General features: G+C 51.7%; 8 protein-coding genes across 8 annotated transcripts; 5 read left to right on the plus strand and 3 right to left on the minus strand.

The window, feature by feature from the left end:
• Positions 1-872: 872 nt before the first annotated feature.
• CABS01_08528 (uncharacterized protein) lies at positions 873-1,870 on the plus strand (the record flags this gene model as incomplete). The annotated part of the gene is made up of 2 exons (XM_060541887.1): positions 873-1,161; positions 1,221-1,870. The coding sequence occupies 2 exons, from the start codon at positions 873-875 to the stop codon at positions 1,868-1,870; spliced, it is 939 nt and encodes a 312-aa protein (XP_060402044.1).
• Positions 1,871-2,914: 1,044 nt separating this feature from the next.
• Positions 2,915-4,471, plus strand: CABS01_08529 (guanine nucleotide-binding protein subunit beta-like protein; the record flags this gene model as incomplete). The annotated part of the gene is made up of 5 exons (XM_060541888.1): positions 2,915-2,956; positions 3,050-3,087; positions 3,277-3,403; positions 3,506-3,823; positions 4,046-4,471. 5 exons carry the CDS (start codon positions 2,915-2,917, stop codon positions 4,469-4,471), a joined length of 951 nt encoding a protein of 316 aa, XP_060402045.1.
• A 727-nt stretch (positions 4,472-5,198) lies between these two features.
• On the minus strand, positions 5,199-6,622 carry CABS01_08530 (exoglucanase-6A; the record flags this gene model as incomplete). The annotated part of the gene is made up of 4 exons (XM_060541889.1): positions 5,199-5,619; positions 5,704-5,816; positions 5,907-6,291; positions 6,354-6,622. 4 exons carry the CDS (start codon positions 6,620-6,622, stop codon positions 5,199-5,201), a joined length of 1,188 nt encoding a protein of 395 aa, XP_060402046.1.
• Positions 6,623-8,601: 1,979 nt separating this feature from the next.
• On the minus strand, positions 8,602-9,771 carry CABS01_08531 (OST3/OST6 family protein; the record flags this gene model as incomplete). The annotated part of the gene is made up of 4 exons (XM_060541890.1): positions 8,602-8,786; positions 8,838-9,193; positions 9,253-9,353; positions 9,421-9,771. The coding sequence occupies 4 exons, from the start codon at positions 9,769-9,771 to the stop codon at positions 8,602-8,604; spliced, it is 993 nt and encodes a 330-aa protein (XP_060402047.1).
• Positions 9,772-10,554: 783 nt separating this feature from the next.
• CABS01_08532 (uncharacterized protein) lies at positions 10,555-12,489 on the plus strand (the record flags this gene model as incomplete). Its single annotated transcript, XM_060541891.1, has 3 exons — positions 10,555-10,590; positions 10,645-10,929; positions 10,990-12,489. The coding sequence occupies 3 exons, from the start codon at positions 10,555-10,557 to the stop codon at positions 12,487-12,489; spliced, it is 1,821 nt and encodes a 606-aa protein (XP_060402048.1).
• Positions 12,490-13,091: 602 nt separating this feature from the next.
• Positions 13,092-14,495, plus strand: CABS01_08533 (FtsJ-like methyltransferase; the record flags this gene model as incomplete). The annotated part of the gene is made up of 6 exons (XM_060541892.1): positions 13,092-13,316; positions 13,382-13,432; positions 13,613-13,954; positions 14,024-14,152; positions 14,211-14,372; positions 14,424-14,495. 6 exons carry the CDS (start codon positions 13,092-13,094, stop codon positions 14,493-14,495), a joined length of 981 nt encoding a protein of 326 aa, XP_060402049.1.
• Positions 14,496-15,481: 986 nt separating this feature from the next.
• Positions 15,482-15,744, plus strand: CABS01_08534 (uncharacterized protein; the record flags this gene model as incomplete). The annotated part of the gene is made up of 2 exons (XM_060541893.1): positions 15,482-15,603; positions 15,660-15,744. 2 exons carry the CDS (start codon positions 15,482-15,484, stop codon positions 15,742-15,744), a joined length of 207 nt encoding a protein of 68 aa, XP_060402050.1.
• Positions 15,745-17,541: 1,797 nt separating this feature from the next.
• On the minus strand, positions 17,542-17,873 carry CABS01_08535 (uncharacterized protein; the record flags this gene model as incomplete). The annotated part of the gene is made up of 2 exons (XM_060541894.1): positions 17,542-17,719; positions 17,782-17,873. 2 exons carry the CDS (start codon positions 17,871-17,873, stop codon positions 17,542-17,544), a joined length of 270 nt encoding a protein of 89 aa, XP_060402051.1.
• Between the last annotated feature and the right edge of the window lie 1,995 nt (positions 17,874-19,868).

Here is a 19,868-nt window from a genome sequence, read left to right on the forward strand (position 1 = left end):
CCTCCTGTTTTACACGTGTGTCTGCTATTACCTAGCTGAAAGACAAAGGGCGAGCTTTTTGTCGCTAGACAGTATCCTCTGTGTCTCTGCGAAAATGTAAATGCATAAGAGTGCATTTTTGACTTGAGAATAGTAATGAGAGTATCTGAGGTAAAGTGAATGACAAAAATGCTCAAAGACCTCCCCTTGGATAGTACGTGGTTTGATGATGCCACATCTTGCGACGAGATCGTACTTCGGGATCTGACGCGGAAAAACACCGCTCTGGGCTTGCGAGTGGTCAGTAATGCGATAAAGAGATAAATGTCATCGAGATAAATAATCTCTTCCCGAGTCGTTTCCTTTTTCTGGTAAAAGTGTTGGACGTCCACCTTGGATGTTGATGTCCAGGTCATCCATCACCCATCCATGATTGGCTTAGGGCCCCTAGGCGCTGAAAGGGGTCTCGAAGGGTGGATGCAAGTCCGATTACAGTGGATGGTGAGCCGCGGGGCAACTGCCGAGCCCCAGAAAGACTGAGAAAGAGCCTCATCCCAAATCCCTTTTTTTTTTCTCATTCGTCGGTACGTACCCATTCTCGCGCGCAACGTACCTACCTTAGGTAGCTTACCTAGCTCATGTACCTTCCGTCCGAGGCGCAAACAATCTCGAATCTCGGACCTCGAACAACCTCCTCTCACCAACATCGCGTCTTCCTCGCCCAAGGCCCAGATCCAACATTTGGAGCGCGCGCCGTATACATTACCGTCGCGCATTTCTCTACCTTAATCTATAGAAGTGTCCAGACTCTTCTGTTCTTGACATCTGCGCGTACATTTGCGACCTCGCCGTGACACGCCTCCATCACCCTCGAGCTCTGTTCGACGTCGGCCATGTCTTCACCTTCCGCGGCAACGACTCCGATCAAGCGGAGCTCGTCTAGTGAAGATGAGAACCCAATCATCAAAAGACAGAAGACGAATAGCGACGCGGCAAAAAGTTACCCTGCCGCCGACGATGAAGAGCCAAGCCTGCCTGGCGCGACAAAAGTCACCATTCCTTCTTTGGATTATCAAGCAAAAAGTGGCCTCGAAAGAAGTATAGGACTGGCACTACAGCAAGTTGGCTTTGATTCCGCTACCCCGGAAGCGATGCAGGGCTTCTTGGGGGCCGTAGAGACCTGTGAGATTACGAGACGTTGTGTGAAAACTGATGCTTTTCGGCGCTGACTCGACGTCCAGACATGGCCTCCATGATCGCCGATGCCAAACGTGTCGCTCTAGCAGCACGAAGGGAGCAGCCGACTCCAGCGGACTTCGAGTCCACGATGCGACGCTACACTCTGAAGACGAAGGCGCTGAGGCCTCACCTCCGTCATCCCGTACCAAAAGCGAAGCTAGACGTGGAATATTTTAATCCTTTGGTCGATGATCCGGATGCGTACACAACTTTACCTCTCCTCGGCGAGGAGCTGAGCGGCAAGCCCGAGAAGGAAGCCAAGTCGTACATACCAAAGTCCTTCCCCGACTTTCCCAGCAAACATACCTACAAATACACACCCAAGGAAGATGACAACGGTCGTGACCCCCAAAAGACAAGGGAAGAGGCGGCCAAGGCCTCGAAGCAAGGAGAGGAGGCCCTTCGAGGCCTGGTCAGAGCGGCAAAGGTCCGAAAGCAGAAGGAAATCAGATCTCTGTCGGAGCGCGATCCTATGACCAAGGAGCGCTATTCGCTTTGGGCTGCCGCTATGGAAGGCTTCGTCAAAAAGGAAGGCGGCGCCACCGGCCAACAACTCGAGATTGCCGATCATAGCATGATTGTCAACTCGGACGCCCGGCATTTGCGCAGGGAAGTGCAGCGACAAAGCAAACGAGCCGCCGGGCAAAGCTAGTCGTCCTCTCTCGGTAGAGGCCGGAAGCGCGAGTCCAGTGCTTCCAAGGACGACCACATAATCAAAAAGGATGAGCAATGATCAGAACTTATGGGCTTGGGTTGCATAGGCCAGTGTGTCGGGTGCCAGTCAAGGCAGACACAGGAATTGGTTGTTTTGGGAAATGGACATGCATTCAGCAAGGCGTTTGGGTATTTCATCGTGTGGACGAGTTCCAGCAGATTACATCATTTCTTGACCGAGAATGAAGATGGGACGCAGGAGGAGGATCATACGATTATCCGGTTGAGCACTTTACAGCGACCGCATGGATAAAAGCAAAGCTGTGAGAAACTTTGCGTAGGCAGCTAGCGAATCATCAAGATTATCCTTAGTTTTATCAGTAATCCCAGAGCGCTTAGCAGTAGCTCCCCGCATAAAAGGTTATGATGTGACTAGGAGAAACCGAGGATACAACAGTGGTCATGGACGAGAGTCGGGAGCGTTGGCATTTATTTGATTCAAGTCGTGAGAGTGAGCTTTGGGTTCGTGGAGACCACATCTGAATGAGAAACGCGTACATCTGCGGGAAGTTCGCCAGTCATGGACTTGTCATATTGCGATCAAAGATAGGTGAACAGCTGCTATTCTGCGAGCCCCTGCAGCGAGTGACATGCAGAATTGAACTTCCTGTGATGGGCCCGAAACATTGGACATGGCTATCATTCTTCTGAGGTTGGTACTAATGTACAAGTACCGTCCCTTTCTGTTCGACTATGGGGCCAATCAGCCTCGTGTCAGCATTTCAGAAGAAGTGTAGCTACGAGCGATCCCCATTGGCTCGAGCCCCACCTCGATTACCCACACCAAGCGCAGCAGGAGCAAGGCTGGCGCTCTTTCCACCTGCCTGGCCCTAAGCGAAGTTTGCTAATTTTTTTCACCCACACCCAAAATCCGGAATCTCAGCTCAAGCTCCCCAAGGGTCAAAGGTGTGACGCTCAGAATCAACTCCAATCTTTCTACCTTTCCCTCACCACTCAATCGACCTGATTGCCTCATTTCCCAATGGCTGAGCAGTTGATTCTCAAGGGTACCCTCGAGGGCCACGTAAGTTGTTGTCGTCTCACTTGCCCGCACGCCGCAGCGTTGCGCCGGTCATTTTTGCGTTGTGCTTGAGGCTGACGGCGATGCTTTTTGCAGAATGGCTGGGTCACCAGCCTGGCTACCTCCATGGAGAAGTACGACCATTCCTACAATCCTCTTCATTTGCGATCACCCCTACCTGGCTACCGCTGCCGCCGACGTTGATTTTTGAGAAGGATGGGATTCTTCGAAATGGGCAACGACATGCGAGCCTTTGCACAGTGGCGGCGGCGGGGGAGGAGGCCAAGAATCTCGAAAGACAGCAATCGCTAACATTTCGACAGCCCCAACATGCTCCTGTCCGCTTCCCGTGACAAGACTCTGATCATCTGGAACCTCACCCGTGACGAGTCCCAGTACGGTTACCCCAAGCGCTCCCTCAAGGGCCACTCCCACATCGTCTCCGACTGCGTACGTCTCTCGAACCCCTCCGATTTCTACGAAGAATCTCCTTCGCCCTCTTTGGCGGGGCTAGGATCACTGGGAACTCTGGGCTGATGGGAAGGAAAATAGGTTATCTCCTCGGACGGCGCCTACGCCCTGTCTGCCTCTTGGGACAAGACTCTCCGCCTTTGGGAGCTTGCCACCGGCACCACCACCCGCCGCTTTGTCGGCCACACCAACGACGTTCTGTCTGTCTCCTTCTCCGCCGACAACAGACAAATCGTTTCTGGCTCCCGCGACCGCACTATCAAGCTCTGGAACACCCTCGGTGACTGCAAGTACACCATCTCCGAGAAGGGTCACTCCGAGTGGGTTTCCTGCGTCCGCTTCAGCCCCAACCCCCAGAACCCCGTCATTGTCTCCTCCGGCTGGGACAAGCTCGTCAAGGTTAGTTTCAAATACCTCCTTCTATGTTTTCCAGGAGAAGTCGCCACAACAACTCGATTCGACGTGATGCTTGCAACCAAAGTATTTGCTACTTCAGAGCCTGCCGTGCAGGCCATGAGACCACTATTCACCATTGCCCTGATCTCGCACCTTCAATTTTTATTTTTTGCCTTGTGGAAAATTCCACATAGATCAGAATGGCTGACAAGGGTAAATTTCTAGGTCTGGGAGCTCAGCACCTGCAAGCTGCAGACTGACCACATCGGCCACACCGGCTACATCAACACCGTCACCATCTCCCCCGATGGATCCCTCTGCGCCTCCGGTGGCAAGGACGGTACCACCATGCTTTGGGACCTTAACGAGTCCAAGCACCTCTACTCCCTCAACGCCAACGACGAGATCCACGCCCTTGTCTTCTCCCCCAACCGCTACTGGCTCTGCGCTGCTACCGCCAGCAGCATCATCATCTTCGACCTTGAGAAGAAGAGCAAGGTTGATGAGCTCAAGCCCGAGTTCACTGCTGTCGGCAAGAAGAGCCGTGAGCCTGAGTGCGTGAGCTTGGCCTGGTCTGCCGATGGCCAGACCCTGTTCGCCGGTTACACTGACAACATCATCCGTGCCTGGGGTGTCATGTCGAGAGCATAAACGGGCGTGAAGCTCTCTTCTGTTCTCTCTCTCTGGGTTATGCGATGATGGTGACGAAGTGTGGTGGGGAAAGGGCTCTCTTGGTAGATCATGGCGGGCGTCCTAGGCTGGCTTCCTCGTTATGTCTTTCGGGATGCGCAGGGTCAAAACGATTTGTGAAAAATTGGGGATGAGACTGCATGGCTGGCTTATAGGTAGCCCACGAAAGGACTCGGACATGAACCCGTAACGCCCAAATCAAAAGATCCTGGCAAACTCAAAAAAATCCTGTTTCTCGTTCATTCAACTCGTGATGTTGACTTGGTCAGCTCACACTCGCATCAATCCTGCCTTGAGTGATGACTGTGAAAACTCGTCCTTCAACGTCACGTCTGTAGACTTGGCATTTTAGCAACGACTATCCCCCCATGTTATGCAGAACACAGGGTAAGCAACTACCTTCATGATGAGCACGGTGGCCTTCTTGCTGTGAGATGTGACGACCGAGTCTCTTTCTCGTATGTTGTCTAGTCGCAACTTTTTCAAGACCCATGCCCCTCACTGGATCACTTAGAATAAGACACGAATGATACAGATATATGAAGACTTGGCATTGTATATATACGAAGAGAATTTAACTAGGCCATGTGTGAAAGACAAAATTCAGCAGAGGCCCCCTTTCTCAGCACAATGAAGGGTTCTCGCTGCGGTCAACATGGCCAGAGTAGCGGAAGCCTTTCTTTTCCATTTAGAAGGCAGGCTTGGCGTTCTTGAGCAGCATCTCAAAGTAGGCCTGGTTCCAGGTACCAGCCTCGGGAGATGGCTTGTAGGCATCCGACTTGCCGCAGAACGAGTCGTAGCGCGTGGCGCTCGAGTCGCTGGTGCCGTCGGACTCGCCGCCGGGCTTGACCCAGACGAAGGCGTCGGCGAGCTCGAGGCCGGTGCTGCCGCTGGGGCGGAGGCCGAAGCCGGCGCCGTTGACGTTGCACCAGTCGCCCCACTCGAGACGGAGGCCCTGAACGCCGTTGCGGCCCGTGTCGACGATGGCGTGGTTGGGCATGCCGGCCGTCTGAAGGGCGGCGCCGAGAAGGGTGACGTACTTCTTCTCGTTCTGGGCCTTGTTGTACTGGCCGTCTGGGGCGTTGGCGAATTCACCGGGTTCGGCGTCCCTGTAAGTACGCGATGTCAGTGAAATGGCTCTTGCTGCGTTGTTTCCTACTTTTCAAAGGTTTGAGCATATGAGCTAGACTTACCAAGAGTTCCATCCGGCAACGTTGGTGGCGATGCCTCGAAGCTGCGAGGGGCTGCCGCCGGCCTTGTATGCCTTGGCGAGCTCTTCGGCACCAGGCTTGAGGTTGTCGTTCCACTATGAATCCAGTCAGACAACATGATCAGGATATGGAAAGCAAGACTGTGCGAGAACATGTCGCTTGGACGGATGTGATGATGAACTTACCCCAAGCCAACCTCCGTGGCCAGCATCGAGATACATGACGACGTTGGGAAGGTTGAGAGCCTGTATGGCGTATGCAACGCCATCGCGGTAGCCCGATGCCGAGGCCTGACAGGTTGCGAGGTTGGCGTTGGTGACCAAGTTGGGCAAAGAGTCAGGCTCGATGACGAGAGCAAAGGCGGTCTTGGGGTTCGCCTTCAGGATCTTGACAATGGGATCAATGTACTCCGTCTTGTAGCGGCTCAGCTCGCCGACTTTGAGCTCGCCGTTGGAGGCCTTGGCAGCGCAGTCACGGCCGGGGAGATCGTAGATGACCAGACCGAGAATGTTGTTGCAGGGAACATCAGCGATGGCGGGCGTAAGACGCTGGATGTTGGCAATGGTGTCACTGCATTGCTGCAATATCAGTATCATATTGCGTAAGGAAGGGTTCGTAGATGTCCAACATACAGCCAGAGGAAGGAGCCGATGTCAGCAACCTTCAGGGCCTTGGCCTTGAGCGTACTGTCCGAGATGGCTGCAGCTGCAGCCTGGATCTCTGCACGGTAGAAGCTGTTGGGGTGTAAGGTGTACTTGGAAAAGACATTGGTCTTCGCATCCAGGGAGACGTTGGCAGAGCATGCAGCGGCTGCTGCCCGTGGTTGCTCCTTGATCGTCTGAGAAGGGGCAGCAATGGCTGTTGAGGCCAAAGCCGCCAATGTAGCGGCGGTGAACTTCATCTTGATGATAATAATACTCTCTTAAGATGATGAGCTCTGTAGTAGCGATGCTGAGATTCTGATGAGAGCCATGATTGCACTGGGAGCCATGACACTATTTATCTACACTCATAATACCTTGAAGGATTGGTCAACCTCCGAAGTCTTACATTTTGTCCATCCCTGAACCTCCGAGTAACGTCAATCAGGCACCAGGCCCGGTGGCTGTATTGATTTCGGTCTCAAGCCTCCGAACCAAAAATGTCCAGCCAAGGGAGCGGTTCCCATGGGCAAGGTGATGGGCTCTGTCACGACTGCAATCAGACAAAACTCATGTTACGCGGTGCCCACCAAAGCACCTCACGATCAAGGGTTCTCGATGCAAAGATCACCGCCAGATTAACAACTTCATCTAATAATCAAGAATGATTGGCCTACGAGTCTAGTATCATGGTTAGAGCACCCAGAACATTGTGGTATTTGCAATAATAGAAAATGTTACCTCGTCAAACCAACCTCCGCTTCGACCATTCGAGAGCACATCACCTATTCTGCACAATTACCCCAGACGTGGACGAGTGATGGTGCCATCCAACTTGGCAGATTTCCTCGAGGACGGGCCGTCTTAACCGGATATCGTAAGATATCCAGTACTCCCGGCGTAATTGTTTTACAATGGCGAGCAGTAGGTGCAGAGATTTGAATGCTCTAGTAAACCTTGCAGTTCACTTACCTTTTCCAGTTGTTTTAACCTATCCCCATCACCTTGTTTTTGAGTACGTGTTATATAGCAAAAACACATGAAAGTGAAAGAAAATTGAAGCAGACCTAGTACGCATATTCGAAATCGATGTTGCCCCAAGAATTGCAGTGCCATACGGCGAGTCTAATTATTTCAGACACCCCAGAGCCTCCAGTCAAAACAGTATTACCCCAAGCAGACGAGGTGGCTAATGACCAATCCTAACTAAATTGATTCGTTCCTCTAGAGTTCCCGAGGACAAAATAAAGTGTTACGAGCTAGGGTGGTAGTCATCACTTTAGCCGGCAACAACCCCAGATCAGCGGGGGGACAATCCTCGTGCTGAGTGCTTAATTTCTCCTTGGCCGGCTAAAAACTCCGATCCTGGCTTCACGGCTTGGCTACTTCAACTGTAAATTGGTGAGATGCCGCCGGATGAAACCTCCTCTATTCGCCTCCGAAGTTAGAATGGTGCGACAATTCATTGATATTAAATGCTGCCATGCGGCCCCGGGCTCAACCTCGTTAGGCAGGAGACAACTGTCAGCATGACAAGCAATAAAGAATTCGGTGCTTATCAATCTGCCCGAAGAGTCACCTGGATAAGTGAAGGCCATGCGTCGTAGCCCCGTGAACCTCGTTTAACCCAATCTGAGGTTGCTTGATAGTTCGGAGCTTCATACTATTCACGCAATATACTGTAAAATTGGAAGTTCGAGACAACAACCTAGTTGATCTTGAGGCAGCATCCCGATAGAGGGATAAAAGAGGCATTGGGCGTGTGAACATGGTTTCTAGAGGCGACTGAGAAGGAGCTCAATAAATATAGACCAATCACCTAGGTCTAATGCAAAGATAGAGTCGACTCGTGGTCTGGTATAAATGTCAAAGCAGCGCGAGACACAAGCACATTGCGATCAAAGGGGGACTTGCGGATAGGGCATAAGCCATTCCCTTGTGCCTTGCTCAACGAAACTACAGTGAACGAATCCCAACAGAGGTTGAAAAATGCGTTACGATGCTTTTGTAGTTCAATTCGTGGAACGTCATTTTACCACGTCCAATCACCCCCTCTATGGGTTTCTGGTGACTTCTTTCCGCTATGTTACATTTGTGTCAATGGTGACACCGGGGCTCTTGGCCACTGCCAAGGTATGGCTATCCTAGCGAACAGCGATGGCGAACAACTCGAAGCCAGACGAGAAGTTGCTAGCGCAGGTCGTTCTTTCCGATAGTGCCGGCTTGTCAAATAGCATCCTTACATGAAAGGAGGCAGAGAGAACGGGTAGCCACCGTTCTTGATGCGGAAAACGCTGAGAAGGAAGCTGTACATGATGAACAGAACACCACCCCAGGCCAGAACAGCAACCTGCTGTCTCTTGTTGTCGCCAATACGAGGCACCTTAACGGTGAGAGAGATGGCACAGAAAGCCAAGACACCGTCTACTTTTGATTAGCTTTTAGACTTGACGTGAAGGGGGGGGGTAAACAAACAGATAGCAGCTACGATCTGGGTCTCCAAACCGAACTGGTTCTGGAAGCCACCGGCAAAGTAGCTGATACCACCCCGGCCATCTCCAGCAACATAGGGAACTTTGCGGATATGGTTGAACATGTGGCCACTGGTGAAGAGCAGGATGGCAATGAGACTGATAGCGGCCCACAAGTTGCGGTTCTGAATGACGGGAAGGATGTAAGGCGAGGCAGTAACGAGGACAGTGCCAAGACCAAGGACAATGGTGATGCTAGAAATCCATCGCATCCAGTTGATCGGGCGCTTCACCGGAGGGTGGGGTCGGTCAGTAAGGTGTCTCGACAGCCAGGCATGAACCTGTTCAGCAGACTGAGGTCTGTTTTAAGTCGTTAGCTTATTCTACGAGGTACTCCGTTCTTGAGACAGATAGCTTACCCGCTGGTAAAGTCGTATTGCAGAGGATCGACAGCAGCAACAGCGTGAGGACCGATGGTGGGCTGGAACAGGAGCAGGACGGGGGCGGTTTGGAGGCCGAGCTGGTAGTGATCGTATTAGTTCTTGGCCGAGTCCATTGTCACCTGGTTCCGGGCTGGGTTTTCCTACCGACATGAAGACCTCGCGGCCATCAGAGAAATCGAGAGTACCGAAGAGAAGGCGCGACTCGCCCTTCTTGTCACCCTTGGTCCAGGTCTTGCCCAGAAGATCCCATTCCGGCTGGAACTCGCGGCACAATTGGCAACCAAATCGATTCTCGAGAGCGGTCAGGAGTACTGCAACGGTGTAATCGCGGGGAGCAGAAGTCAAAGACTTGTAGCTGGTATCGGCGAGCTTGATCGGAGACGAGGTAAGGGCCTTTGCGTGGAAATCGTTGAATCGTTCTTCGGGGGTCTTCTTGGCTGCGAAGGCGCCGGCAGCGAGAAAGGTTCCCGCTAGGAGGGAGCGAAGGAAGTGCATTTTTAGGGATGCGTCGGTGATTCAGACGCAACAATAGCTTGGGAGGCGATCGAAAGGTTGAGGATGTGGCCAATTGGCCGTTGCTGGTGATATTGAAGTCGGGCTGGCGTAACGAACTGGTGCGCGCCGCGAGTGTCGTCGAGATGCCACACACTGAACTTCAACAGCTCGAACTGGACAGCTCTCAACAGCGGCAGACAACCCACAGAGAAGTGGGTCAAGTCTCAAGGTTGTGTACGTATCGTTCCTGTTTTGGCTTAAGTACGAAAGGTACGGTAAGGTACCTCGATTGGGGTGTGGAAGGAAAGCACGATCGGGGCTGTCGGGGGTAGCTCGCTCGGATTCGGATTTTGGTTCTTCCTAGGGGAAGCAGGTACCCTGAACTATCCCAGTGTTATGTCACCCTGAACCGTCAAACCGTTGACCGAGACATCAGCGTACGGAGTACATACTACGTAGTTCAGAAACTGTGGAGACAGTCTGCCTGGAGCCGGGGGGGGGGGGGGGGGAGCGTCGATGAACTAACTGCTTTGGGAACCATGTTTACCTTGCCCATTGGTACTCCATTTCAAAATCAACCCAAACACACCACCATCTCAACATCGACATCGCGAACCTCAATCGATTTACGCGCGGGCATCTCCACTATCGCGCATTGTGGTGAAAGAAGACTTCTGAACCATAACGCCGTAGCTTCAAGCGACACAACACCTCTTTAGGGGCCTCCGAATCCAACGCGTCAACGCGCTTCCAGCGCAGAAGCAACTGCACAACACCGCCATTATGCCTTGCAAGACTAGGAACATGGACTCGGAAGAGGTAAGTCTAGTAGTCGGACAGCAAATAATGGTATGTCTCTAACTTCTCACACAGAAGGCCGCTGCGGCTCATGAGCTCGAGATGAAACACCAGCAACACATCCACAAAGCACAACTCATCGTCAAGGAGGAAGACACGCGAAGACAGAAGGTCACCAAACAAGTTCTTCTCGATGAGAACGCGACATTACGCGAGCAGCTTGCCGAAAGGGAAGCGCAAGTCAACCAGTTGTCCGAAAAGTTCGACCAAACGTGCAGTGACTTGGAATCATTAAAGGCGACAAATCGCGATCAGGACACACAGCTTAAGGCTCAGAAGAGGGAATTTGGTCACATCAAGGTTGGTGTGAACGCCGATTCGGAAACACCCGACGAACTATCCTAACCTCGAATGTGCCAGGCCGAACTCGAATCCCTCAACAGCCTGTCTCAAGATTCTACGAAAGTCCTTGCAGAGAAGCTTGCCCTCTCTCGGGAGGTGAACGCCATGAAACCTGAACTGGAGCATCTACGGTCGCAAGTCGCCCACCAGCAAAATGTCATCGCCGAGAAATTGGAGTTAGAGCGTCAGCTGAATATGGCTGAAGTAGAATTGGCTGCCGAAAAACGAGCACGGGAACAGCAGACGGCACAAGCGGAAGGCGACAAATCGACCGAAGACGATTTGCGGCGCAGGCTCAAGGACGTCGAGAAGAAGCTGACGACGGAGAAGCGTGAAAAGGAACAATTGCAGGAAGAGCTTGAGGCTGCCGTCTCAGCCGCAAAGGCTGGACAAGAGACCAAGAAGGCGGAACGCGAGTTGGCTCAGAAGATCCAAGAGATGGAGAAGGTGCTTTCAGTCGAGAGGCGGGAGCGGGAGAGGCTACGAAAAGAGCATGAGATGGCTCTATCTGAGGCCCAAACGCAAAATGAGATGCTCGAACAGCGCCTAGACACGGTCAAGTCCAAGTTGCGCAACGCTCAGGATGAGTTGAAGGCCGTTCGTGCGGAGTTGGGAGCTCGACCAGCAGTGATACCGAGTGCACAGCTTTCTGCGCGTGCCGGAGGCGCAAAGGCGCAGGCCGGCAAGAAGCGAAGAGTTGAAGAGGTCACCATGAACGACATGAGCCTTGGCACGCCAGAAGACATCACTCGCGGCAGGCGCCCTGCTAAGAAGAAGGGTCTTGAGCAGACGATGTTGGGTGAGAAGTCACTGTTCTCCATTACTCCTTTCTTGGCCAAGTCCAAGACGCTCAATGTCGAGGATGCCGTCGCCGAAGAGGACGAGGAAGCTGATGTCAGCTATATCCCTCTGTCCCACCAGTCTCATTCCCAAGAGGTCGAGATCGATACTAGGACCGAGGTCGAGATTGCAGATGCGCCAGAACAGCTGGAGGAGGTTGAAGAGCAGGAAGAATCCGCGGATAAGCCTGCCCCCACCAAGACAACGAAAGCAAAGCCGAAATCCAAGAATGATGGTGAAGCAAAGAAGCCCCGTGGCCGACCAAAGAAGGCCTTGACGGAAACATCGCCAAATATGCCTGTGCAGGGGGTCTCGGCTGCGGCTGACAAACCTCACATTCCGTCAAGTGCTCCTCTTGAGCAGGTGCTGGAGGAGCCTCACTCTGACGAGCCAGAGAATCTGGCTCCCGCAAAGGTTCCCGCTGCTAGCAAGGGCGAACAAGAAGTCAAGAAGAAGAAGCGCAAGTTGGGCGGTGAAACTGCAACACTCTTCGATGATGACGACGGCGAAGCGCCTCCCGCTGCTACCAAGCGGCCTGGCAAGGTTGGTATGGGTGCCGGCAGAGCTCTCGGCAAGACTCATCTTAGCATGGTGAGGAACGCTGGCGCTTTTGGCAAGAAGTCATTCTCGCCGCTCAAGAAGGACAGAAGGGGAGTCGGTGCCAGCTTCCTGGCGTGATCGGCTTTGAATAATTGTGCTTTCAAGCGAAGAATGCTTTTCCTTGGAATTTCAGCTCAACGGGAGGAGTCAAAAGGGACAATGCATCGGCGGCGTTTTCGGTCGGTTGTTTTTACGTTCAGGGTTGGCTAGTCGGTGAGGTTTATGTAAAGATAACGTAGGGTTTTCTAAGCCCCCAATTAAGAGACCGCATGCGGTTGCCATTTTGCCAGAATTTTGCGTCCTGATGAATGATTTTTGTTGCAAGTATCCGTGTAATTAAGCGCTCCGAGGGCTTTCAGTTGTGCCTAAGGAGATGTTGGACGCGGAAAGAAGTGAAGCCAATACCTTGTCAAAACCTGAGGTCGCCTTAGAGTCTTACCCCTAGTCGCATCCGAGAAGCTTGGGCCAATAAAGTCTCTCAGCTCACCTTCCATTGCAGAAGCTTCCCTTCAACGTCTCTCATCGTTCATTTCATGAGCATCGAGCGACATAGCGGCTTTGAACGCTCAAGCGTGGTCAAATCTGCCGACTCTTATCAATAGTCTTGACGTGTCATATGAGAACTGAGAAGACGACGCCCAACCTCATCCTAACCACCATTGTCACAACACATCCGCACAATGTCAGAAGCAGCATATCGCCCTCTGTGGAGCGCTGCCTTGCGCCGACCCTCTTCCAGCATATTCACAACATGTAAGCAATGTCAAAAAAGCTTTCCTGAGACTTTGCAGACGCGCGCATCTTCTTCCAACTCGCGGTGGAAGATGAGGCAGGGTAAAGACTTTTTCGCCCGCGAGGCCAAGGTGCAGGGGCTCAAGAGTCGGGCTGCGTTCAAGCTCCTAGAGGTACGAAACCATCAAATCTTGTTATGAAGTCAATCAAGGGCAAAAAATGGTAACGAAGATTGTAGATGGATGCCAAATACAAGATATTTCGCAAAGGCCAGACGGTAGTAGATCTGGTGAGTCTCCGAGAGTAGCTTGATGTCCCTTTCAAGAGTCATTGAGGCAATGAGGCTGAGAAAGCGATGAAGGGGTATGCTCCAGGAAGTTGGTCTCAGGTACGTCGGGTTTTAAGAAGACTTCTTAGATGAACGGAGAGTCGCGCGTCAGGGGAGAGTACGTGTAACATCGCTAAACAGGTTGCTGTCGAGCGCACGAAGCCAAATGGCCAGATCCTGGGCATCGACATCATACCCGCACAGCCACCCAAGGGCGTCTCAACAATCCAAGGCAACTTCCTTTCACCCGACGTCCAGGGCATGGTGAAGGACTATCTCGAGCGAGCCAGGCACCGCAAGCGGAACTCACTGCCAGCAGAAGAAGATGAAGAACAAGAGAACGACGAAGAAGAATCACCTGCGGATAGCGAGGCTACAGTCATTGAGGAAAAACCGAGCTACATCGACATGGAGAGAGCAGCGTCCGAAACTTCAAGTACCGCCAAGGATGGATCGGAAGCTAAGAAAGGTCGATTGGTGGATGTGAGTCTTTCCCGTTATTCCCCCTTCATCAAGATCTTTTAGGACGTTGCAGACTGACGTAAGGACCAGATTGTGTTGAGTGACATGTCAGCACCTTGGGACCAGACCAGTGGATTCGGCGTGAACAGTCTTAGTAATCCCTATCATAGGATGATGAACACGAGCGGCATGGCATTCCGAGACCACGCTGGGAGTATGGTACGTATCTTTCTCTTCCCTGCTGCTGTCTATCAAGTTACTGAGGTGAGAAACCAAGGATCTATGCGGAGCGGCACTGCAGTTCGCCAATGACACACTCAAGAACGGCGGGCATTTTGTCTGCAAGTTCTATCAAGGCTCCGAGGACAGAGAGTTTGAAAAGAAGCTAAAGACCTTGTTTGCAAAGGTTTTTCGAGAGAAGCCAGAGTCATCTCGCAGTGTAGGGACAGAGAGCCACATTGTGTATGGGAATACGCTGACTCGTTCACAGGACTCGAAAGAGGCGTACTTTGTCGCACTCAGAAGGAAGGGAAACGTAAGCTTGGAGAGTGACGACTTGTAATCAACTGTTGGACGTGTACGAGTATGAAAGTCAAGAGAAGCTGTAAGGGTTAAGTCACGGGTACTGCCGTGTTACGATACAGAGGGCAAGCTGAAGACAAGTGATTGTAGAGCTTTCACGGAATGCGAATGGGATAACCGAGAAAGGGGTCGGTCATCTCTAGCTGCCCCAGGAAGAAAGCCCCAGCGGTGTATTGTACATCACGCGCAGAGATGGTAGTCAGCAATTGGTTCGAAGTAGGACTTTGCCCGAGTAATACCTCTTGGTGTTGTAAAACCGAGTGTCGATCCTAATGGGGTCCTTGAATACCATCGTACCGGATACAGGATGTCGCGTGCCCAAGAACCCTACTACGAATCGATGGGATGGGGGGCAGAAACAATACTCCGGAATCTAGTCTAGGTCCTTTCAAGACTAAGACCCCATGTTGGTGCTTGGTACCTGAGCATGTAGATGAGCATTGGGATACACTGTGACCGAGTGGTCCGTAAGCGAAGCAATATGGGTCACCATGCAGGCTAAATGAACGAATGCCTACTATCTCTCGATTAAACTCGGGGTTGACGGCCATTCCCAGTCTCCAACTCAAATTCGAATATCGCTCATATCGGCTTCCCTTGCCCTCCTTGCCTTAGCAGTGGATCTTTGCGGAGTGGACCACTTCCATGTAATATGTAGTCCTCGTCCCCGAATCGGCGAACCTTGGGGTTCGCCAGTGCTGGGGCCTTTTCTTCCGCGCAGGTCTGTTGCGAGTCTAAGCGGGTGGCCAACGATTTTGGAGAAGTCGGCAGCCGTATTAGTGTTGCGAAAGCCCTTGCTCTGTAATATATAAACAAGCTGCTGCTCCCTTCATTTTGCCTCCATTATCTCTCTCCGAACAGTATCTTGCTGACTTTGTCTACCGACAATCGTTTTACACCATTCGTAACATTTCAAGGACAACCGCAACTTAACACCCTCGAGCATCCTCTTCCGCAAACTTCAACATGCCTTCCGCCGACGCTCAGAAGGGTCAACTCCAGACCGTACTGGAGAACAAGGGCATCCGTTTCCAGTTCAAGACTGGCAGTGCCAAGTATGAGTGTCATCTACAGGACCGCTCTACGTAGTGAGTGAAGCAACCGTGCTCGATCTCTGACATTTCGCACTAATACGGTCCCCAAGCGAGCGCACGAAGGCGACGAGGACAAACTCTACCGACTCACAGACCAGCTCATCATCTGCTTCGACCACCAGCAGCTCCCACTAGAAGAAGGCCTTAAAACTATCTCAACTAAGAAAGTCGGGCAGGGAAAGAAAAATCTCGAAGACGGCGCGGTCAAATACGGTGACGGGATAGGGTGATGAAAGCCCACCACTTGTTTGAACGGCGCAATCACGGCGTTACATAGGCACGACATGTGGAGGAATAGGAAACCCCTTGAGGACCAACGTGCGACCTCTGATCGGAGCCGACGGCAAAGATATTCAACTCCACAACCAATACTCGGGGGCATGCTATCCGTCAACTCCGGTGTGCGTGAGAAATTACTCGAAGCACGTATATGGCAACACGCCGGTGTGCATTGGAGCGAAAGGGCGAAGGGCGAAAGCAGGATCTGCACGGAGGTTTGGAAAATATTGGCGTATAGAGCAGCTCGCAGCTGACAATTTTGTCTTCTTTGCTTATTTCTTCGGGAAGTAGATGGGCAATGAACTTGTTCTTCACTATACCTCACTCTAAATTGCATACTGTGTACATCGTCACTGACCAGATCCGTCAAACCCATCAAAAAGACGCTTTCCCGCGGGTAGCCTAACATCCGGCACTTCCGGAGACTAAAGTCAGCGAGAGCGAATCCCGACCCGATCACGAAAGTTCTACATGCAATGCATGGATGAGATTATTGAGAAGGGCATATAATTTGATCCCACGTTGACTCGGTGGATCTCGTCCGGCGGACCCTGATCCAGACGGTGTGTCGACGGCTTCCTCTAGAACACAGCTCCACCAGACTCCTTGGGGTCGATGTTTGTCGCCTGCTCCTGAGCAACAGTCATCTCACGCCACCGGTTGGCCATGATACAAGCATTTTCTTCATCCCGCTAGTCTCGAGCCCGCTAGAGCCGTGGGCGGCCATGTTGTACATTGTATCGTGTAGGGCTACATTAGCTCCACGTCTGAGCGGCGAATTCGTGATTCGGAGAGCCCCCGCTGCTCTCAAGTAAGCGTACCTCACCGAAGAGCACCGAGTCGGTCCCGAGAACCGGTGGACAACGTAGTGCGGCAAACGAAAGAAAAAATTGGCCGACTTATTCCTATGTCTGTCGGGGTCGGTCTTGCTTGACCGCCGACTTCGTGATTTGCCAGTCCTTACGGCCTAGTATGGACGGTGTTCTACAAATCCGTGGTTTCCATCGTCGTGGACCGTCCGGTTGCTGGATAATGCCGTGGTCCGGCGGACGAGTCTAAGATGAAGATTGGTAGCTCTTCTACTCTCACCAGTGCTCGTCTGCTTCTTAGTAGCTAGGGGGTCGGATACTAGACAGTGCCATCAGTTAGCTGCCGAGTACAATATGCCACGGAGACGAATTTCTGACTTGAGAGATTGTTTTCCGAATCCCATTAGCCATGCGAGAGGATTTGAGGGCGCCGTCGGCCTTTGAGGGGGTTCAGTGGGTGACATATCACTCCTGTGGCGAACCCCCCTCCAAGCTGGCGAGTATTACTTGCTGGGATGATGAAAGCTCTTGAAATGTAATACGAGATCCAACTGTTTGATTCTTGAAATTCTATATTTTCGGCCGCCAAACGCGTATGCAAGTCTTACGGGTCTATGTTTCGTTAGTAGAAAGATGAATGATAATACGACAGGCTTCGACAAAGCGGACAATCGAGCAATTGTCGACTCTACACGAAAGGCCTACGTTCCAGTTGGGACATAAGCTAGCTTCCATCCTAAGAAAAACTCACTTCTTACGGCCATCTCTTTGTGTTAATCAAGAAAAACATCCATTTCAACCTTCCCCAATCTCGCGATATAGGTGCTTCCCTCGATTCAAATCATCACATACGACCATACCCATTGGAAAACTCGGGATCCCGTCCGCTCTCCCATAGATAAGCCAATGAGGGCCGGATTAGTAGTTGGGTCGGTGACGACCAGCGAATACCTGGTGTTGTATGTTTTTGAAGTTTTGGTGGGTTCACGATAATCGCATGTGGTGGACCCGCATGGGGTTTTGTCAGTCGTTGATACCTTACCTCAAACATCACGAATACTTACAAGCAAACAAGCGTTTTTAGATTTCTGCGGTGTCTTCCGAAGTACCACGGTTCGTTGTTATACTACCACACGCCCGAATGGTTCCCAGCTCGACGTTCACCTGGTGGTTCATGCTGTCTAGAGCAGCGAAGGATAACGTACAGCTAGTTGACTGCAGGGAAGCATGGATAAGTAAGGTATGAATACAGCCAAAGTTAGCAGCAGAGAGATGTGAACTTTAGTCCGTCGTAGATAAGCACCGGTGGTTAGATAGTTGCCCTGCGATGCCTTGCCAGAATACTTGAATTAGTAAGATCATTTCGGTAGTGTGGATGGCGCTGAATGTGAATCTCTACTACATGCTCTTCCTCCTCGCTTCATTAATGGCGGGAACAAGGTGCATCTACATCAGTTTCCAGGTTTGCACAAGAAGAAATCTATACAGACATATGGGTATAGCGTCAAGTCCTGTTAAGGACCAGATACGACCAGATAGCGCGAGCATCAGAGGTTGTCATGGAGGTCACGCTAAACTCGGGGAGTGATACCGATCTTTTTGGGTTCCCATTCACGGCCATCTAGCAACTATTATGGTGCTAGAGAGCTAGCACAAGTATACGTACATATAAGGTATGTATGAAGTTGTCGACACCCAGGTGTATCTCGGCGGTGAGTGACGCTAATATCACAAGTGCTGTTCGACGATATACAACTGAAGAACTCCTTAAACAGCATTCGGTTTACTTTCGGCGCAGATTTTCCCTCAGCGCGACTACTTGAGTTCATAAGATAAGCTTATCAAATGTCGGTTGCCAGAATCACCATCCTTTTACAACCTCTTCCAAAAGTCGGTGATTGCCCCTCACATTGGAATCCAACATGGTGAAAGCCAACAGCTGGAATGCTATTTGTGTCACGTCTTATATTTTCAATACATAAAACCTCAAGCTCAGTATCCTTGCAGCCAGAATCATCTACTTGCTTGCTTGGCCAGTAAAATGTTACTATTTGCGTCTTCGTCTATGGAGATCTTTGGCGTTCGCTTGGTGAGGCTGCTCAGGTGTAGTCTTCGGCAAGATTCGCTAGCAAGCAGATTGGGGATTCCAGCCAGTACTCCATGAAATATAATCTCAGTGAGTACGTACACTAGTACGCGCAAATTGGGAGTATATCTACATAAAAACCATTCACATCGAGCCATGAAGGTGTTGCAATATCACGAGCAGGGCGCTATGAAATATGATCCTTGGCCTAAGTATGTTGCGAACGAGTATGCGTGTCTTTTTAGCCATAGAAATCAACCATTTAGCGAGTTTCTCATGTTATTGAGGACGGGGGATTGAGGACGGTGGATCACGGCCACTGAAGTATGGTAAACTGTCGCTGATCAACTGTCGGCAGGGGAACTAGGCTGTGCCGCGAGCAAGTTGCATCAAGCAAGACTGAAGCGTTTTCTTGGACCTCGTACTCTTGATTTGGCCCTCCGGATGGGTCGTTGGGCCGCTCTGCCGACAGGGTTGTACCAAAATCGGAATTGCAGCCGGAGCGGGGCCGAACAGTTCCCGGAGCCGACCTGCTGCCTTACTACAAGGTGGATTCCCATGTCCGGATTCAGTGGCGCCCCGCAGCCGGTGGGCGGCAGCACCAAGCCTCAAGTAAGAGCACACTAACAATTACAGAGTAAGGTGCCTTCCTCCAGACGTATACCGACGTACATCAGAAGAATGACTTAAACCCTCATCGTGCAACTCGACGCATTCATCTTACAATGGCGGATGACGTCCGATCTGTAAGCTGCGAAGCGCCAGAACCGGTCTGATCAAGAGGAGAAGAGGAGAGTGGCTCTCGAAGGCTACATCGATCGAGGATTTCTCCCCAACGCCCTACCAGCTCAACAAACTATTATTGCATGAAGTACCGGAGCATGTTATCGTGACAGCCGTTGCTTGCACACCGACCTTGCGTTAGCGAGTCACGCGGGCGATTTGGCCCTCAACCCCCGCCAGATTTTTTGTGGGACATGCCCGTCTCGTTCTCGACCACGAGAGTGCTATCTCGGCTTGGTTGCTCATCGCTCGGCAATTACCAGCGGGATGTTCGCGCCGCGGATGGCATTCTCGCAATACCG

The sequence above is a fragment of the Colletotrichum abscissum genome, assembly GCF_030869225.1.
Source record: "Colletotrichum abscissum strain IMI 504890 chromosome Unknown Scaffold_19.1, whole genome shotgun sequence".
In the NCBI taxonomy this organism is placed as follows: domain Eukaryota; kingdom Fungi; phylum Ascomycota; class Sordariomycetes; order Glomerellales; family Glomerellaceae; genus Colletotrichum; species Colletotrichum abscissum.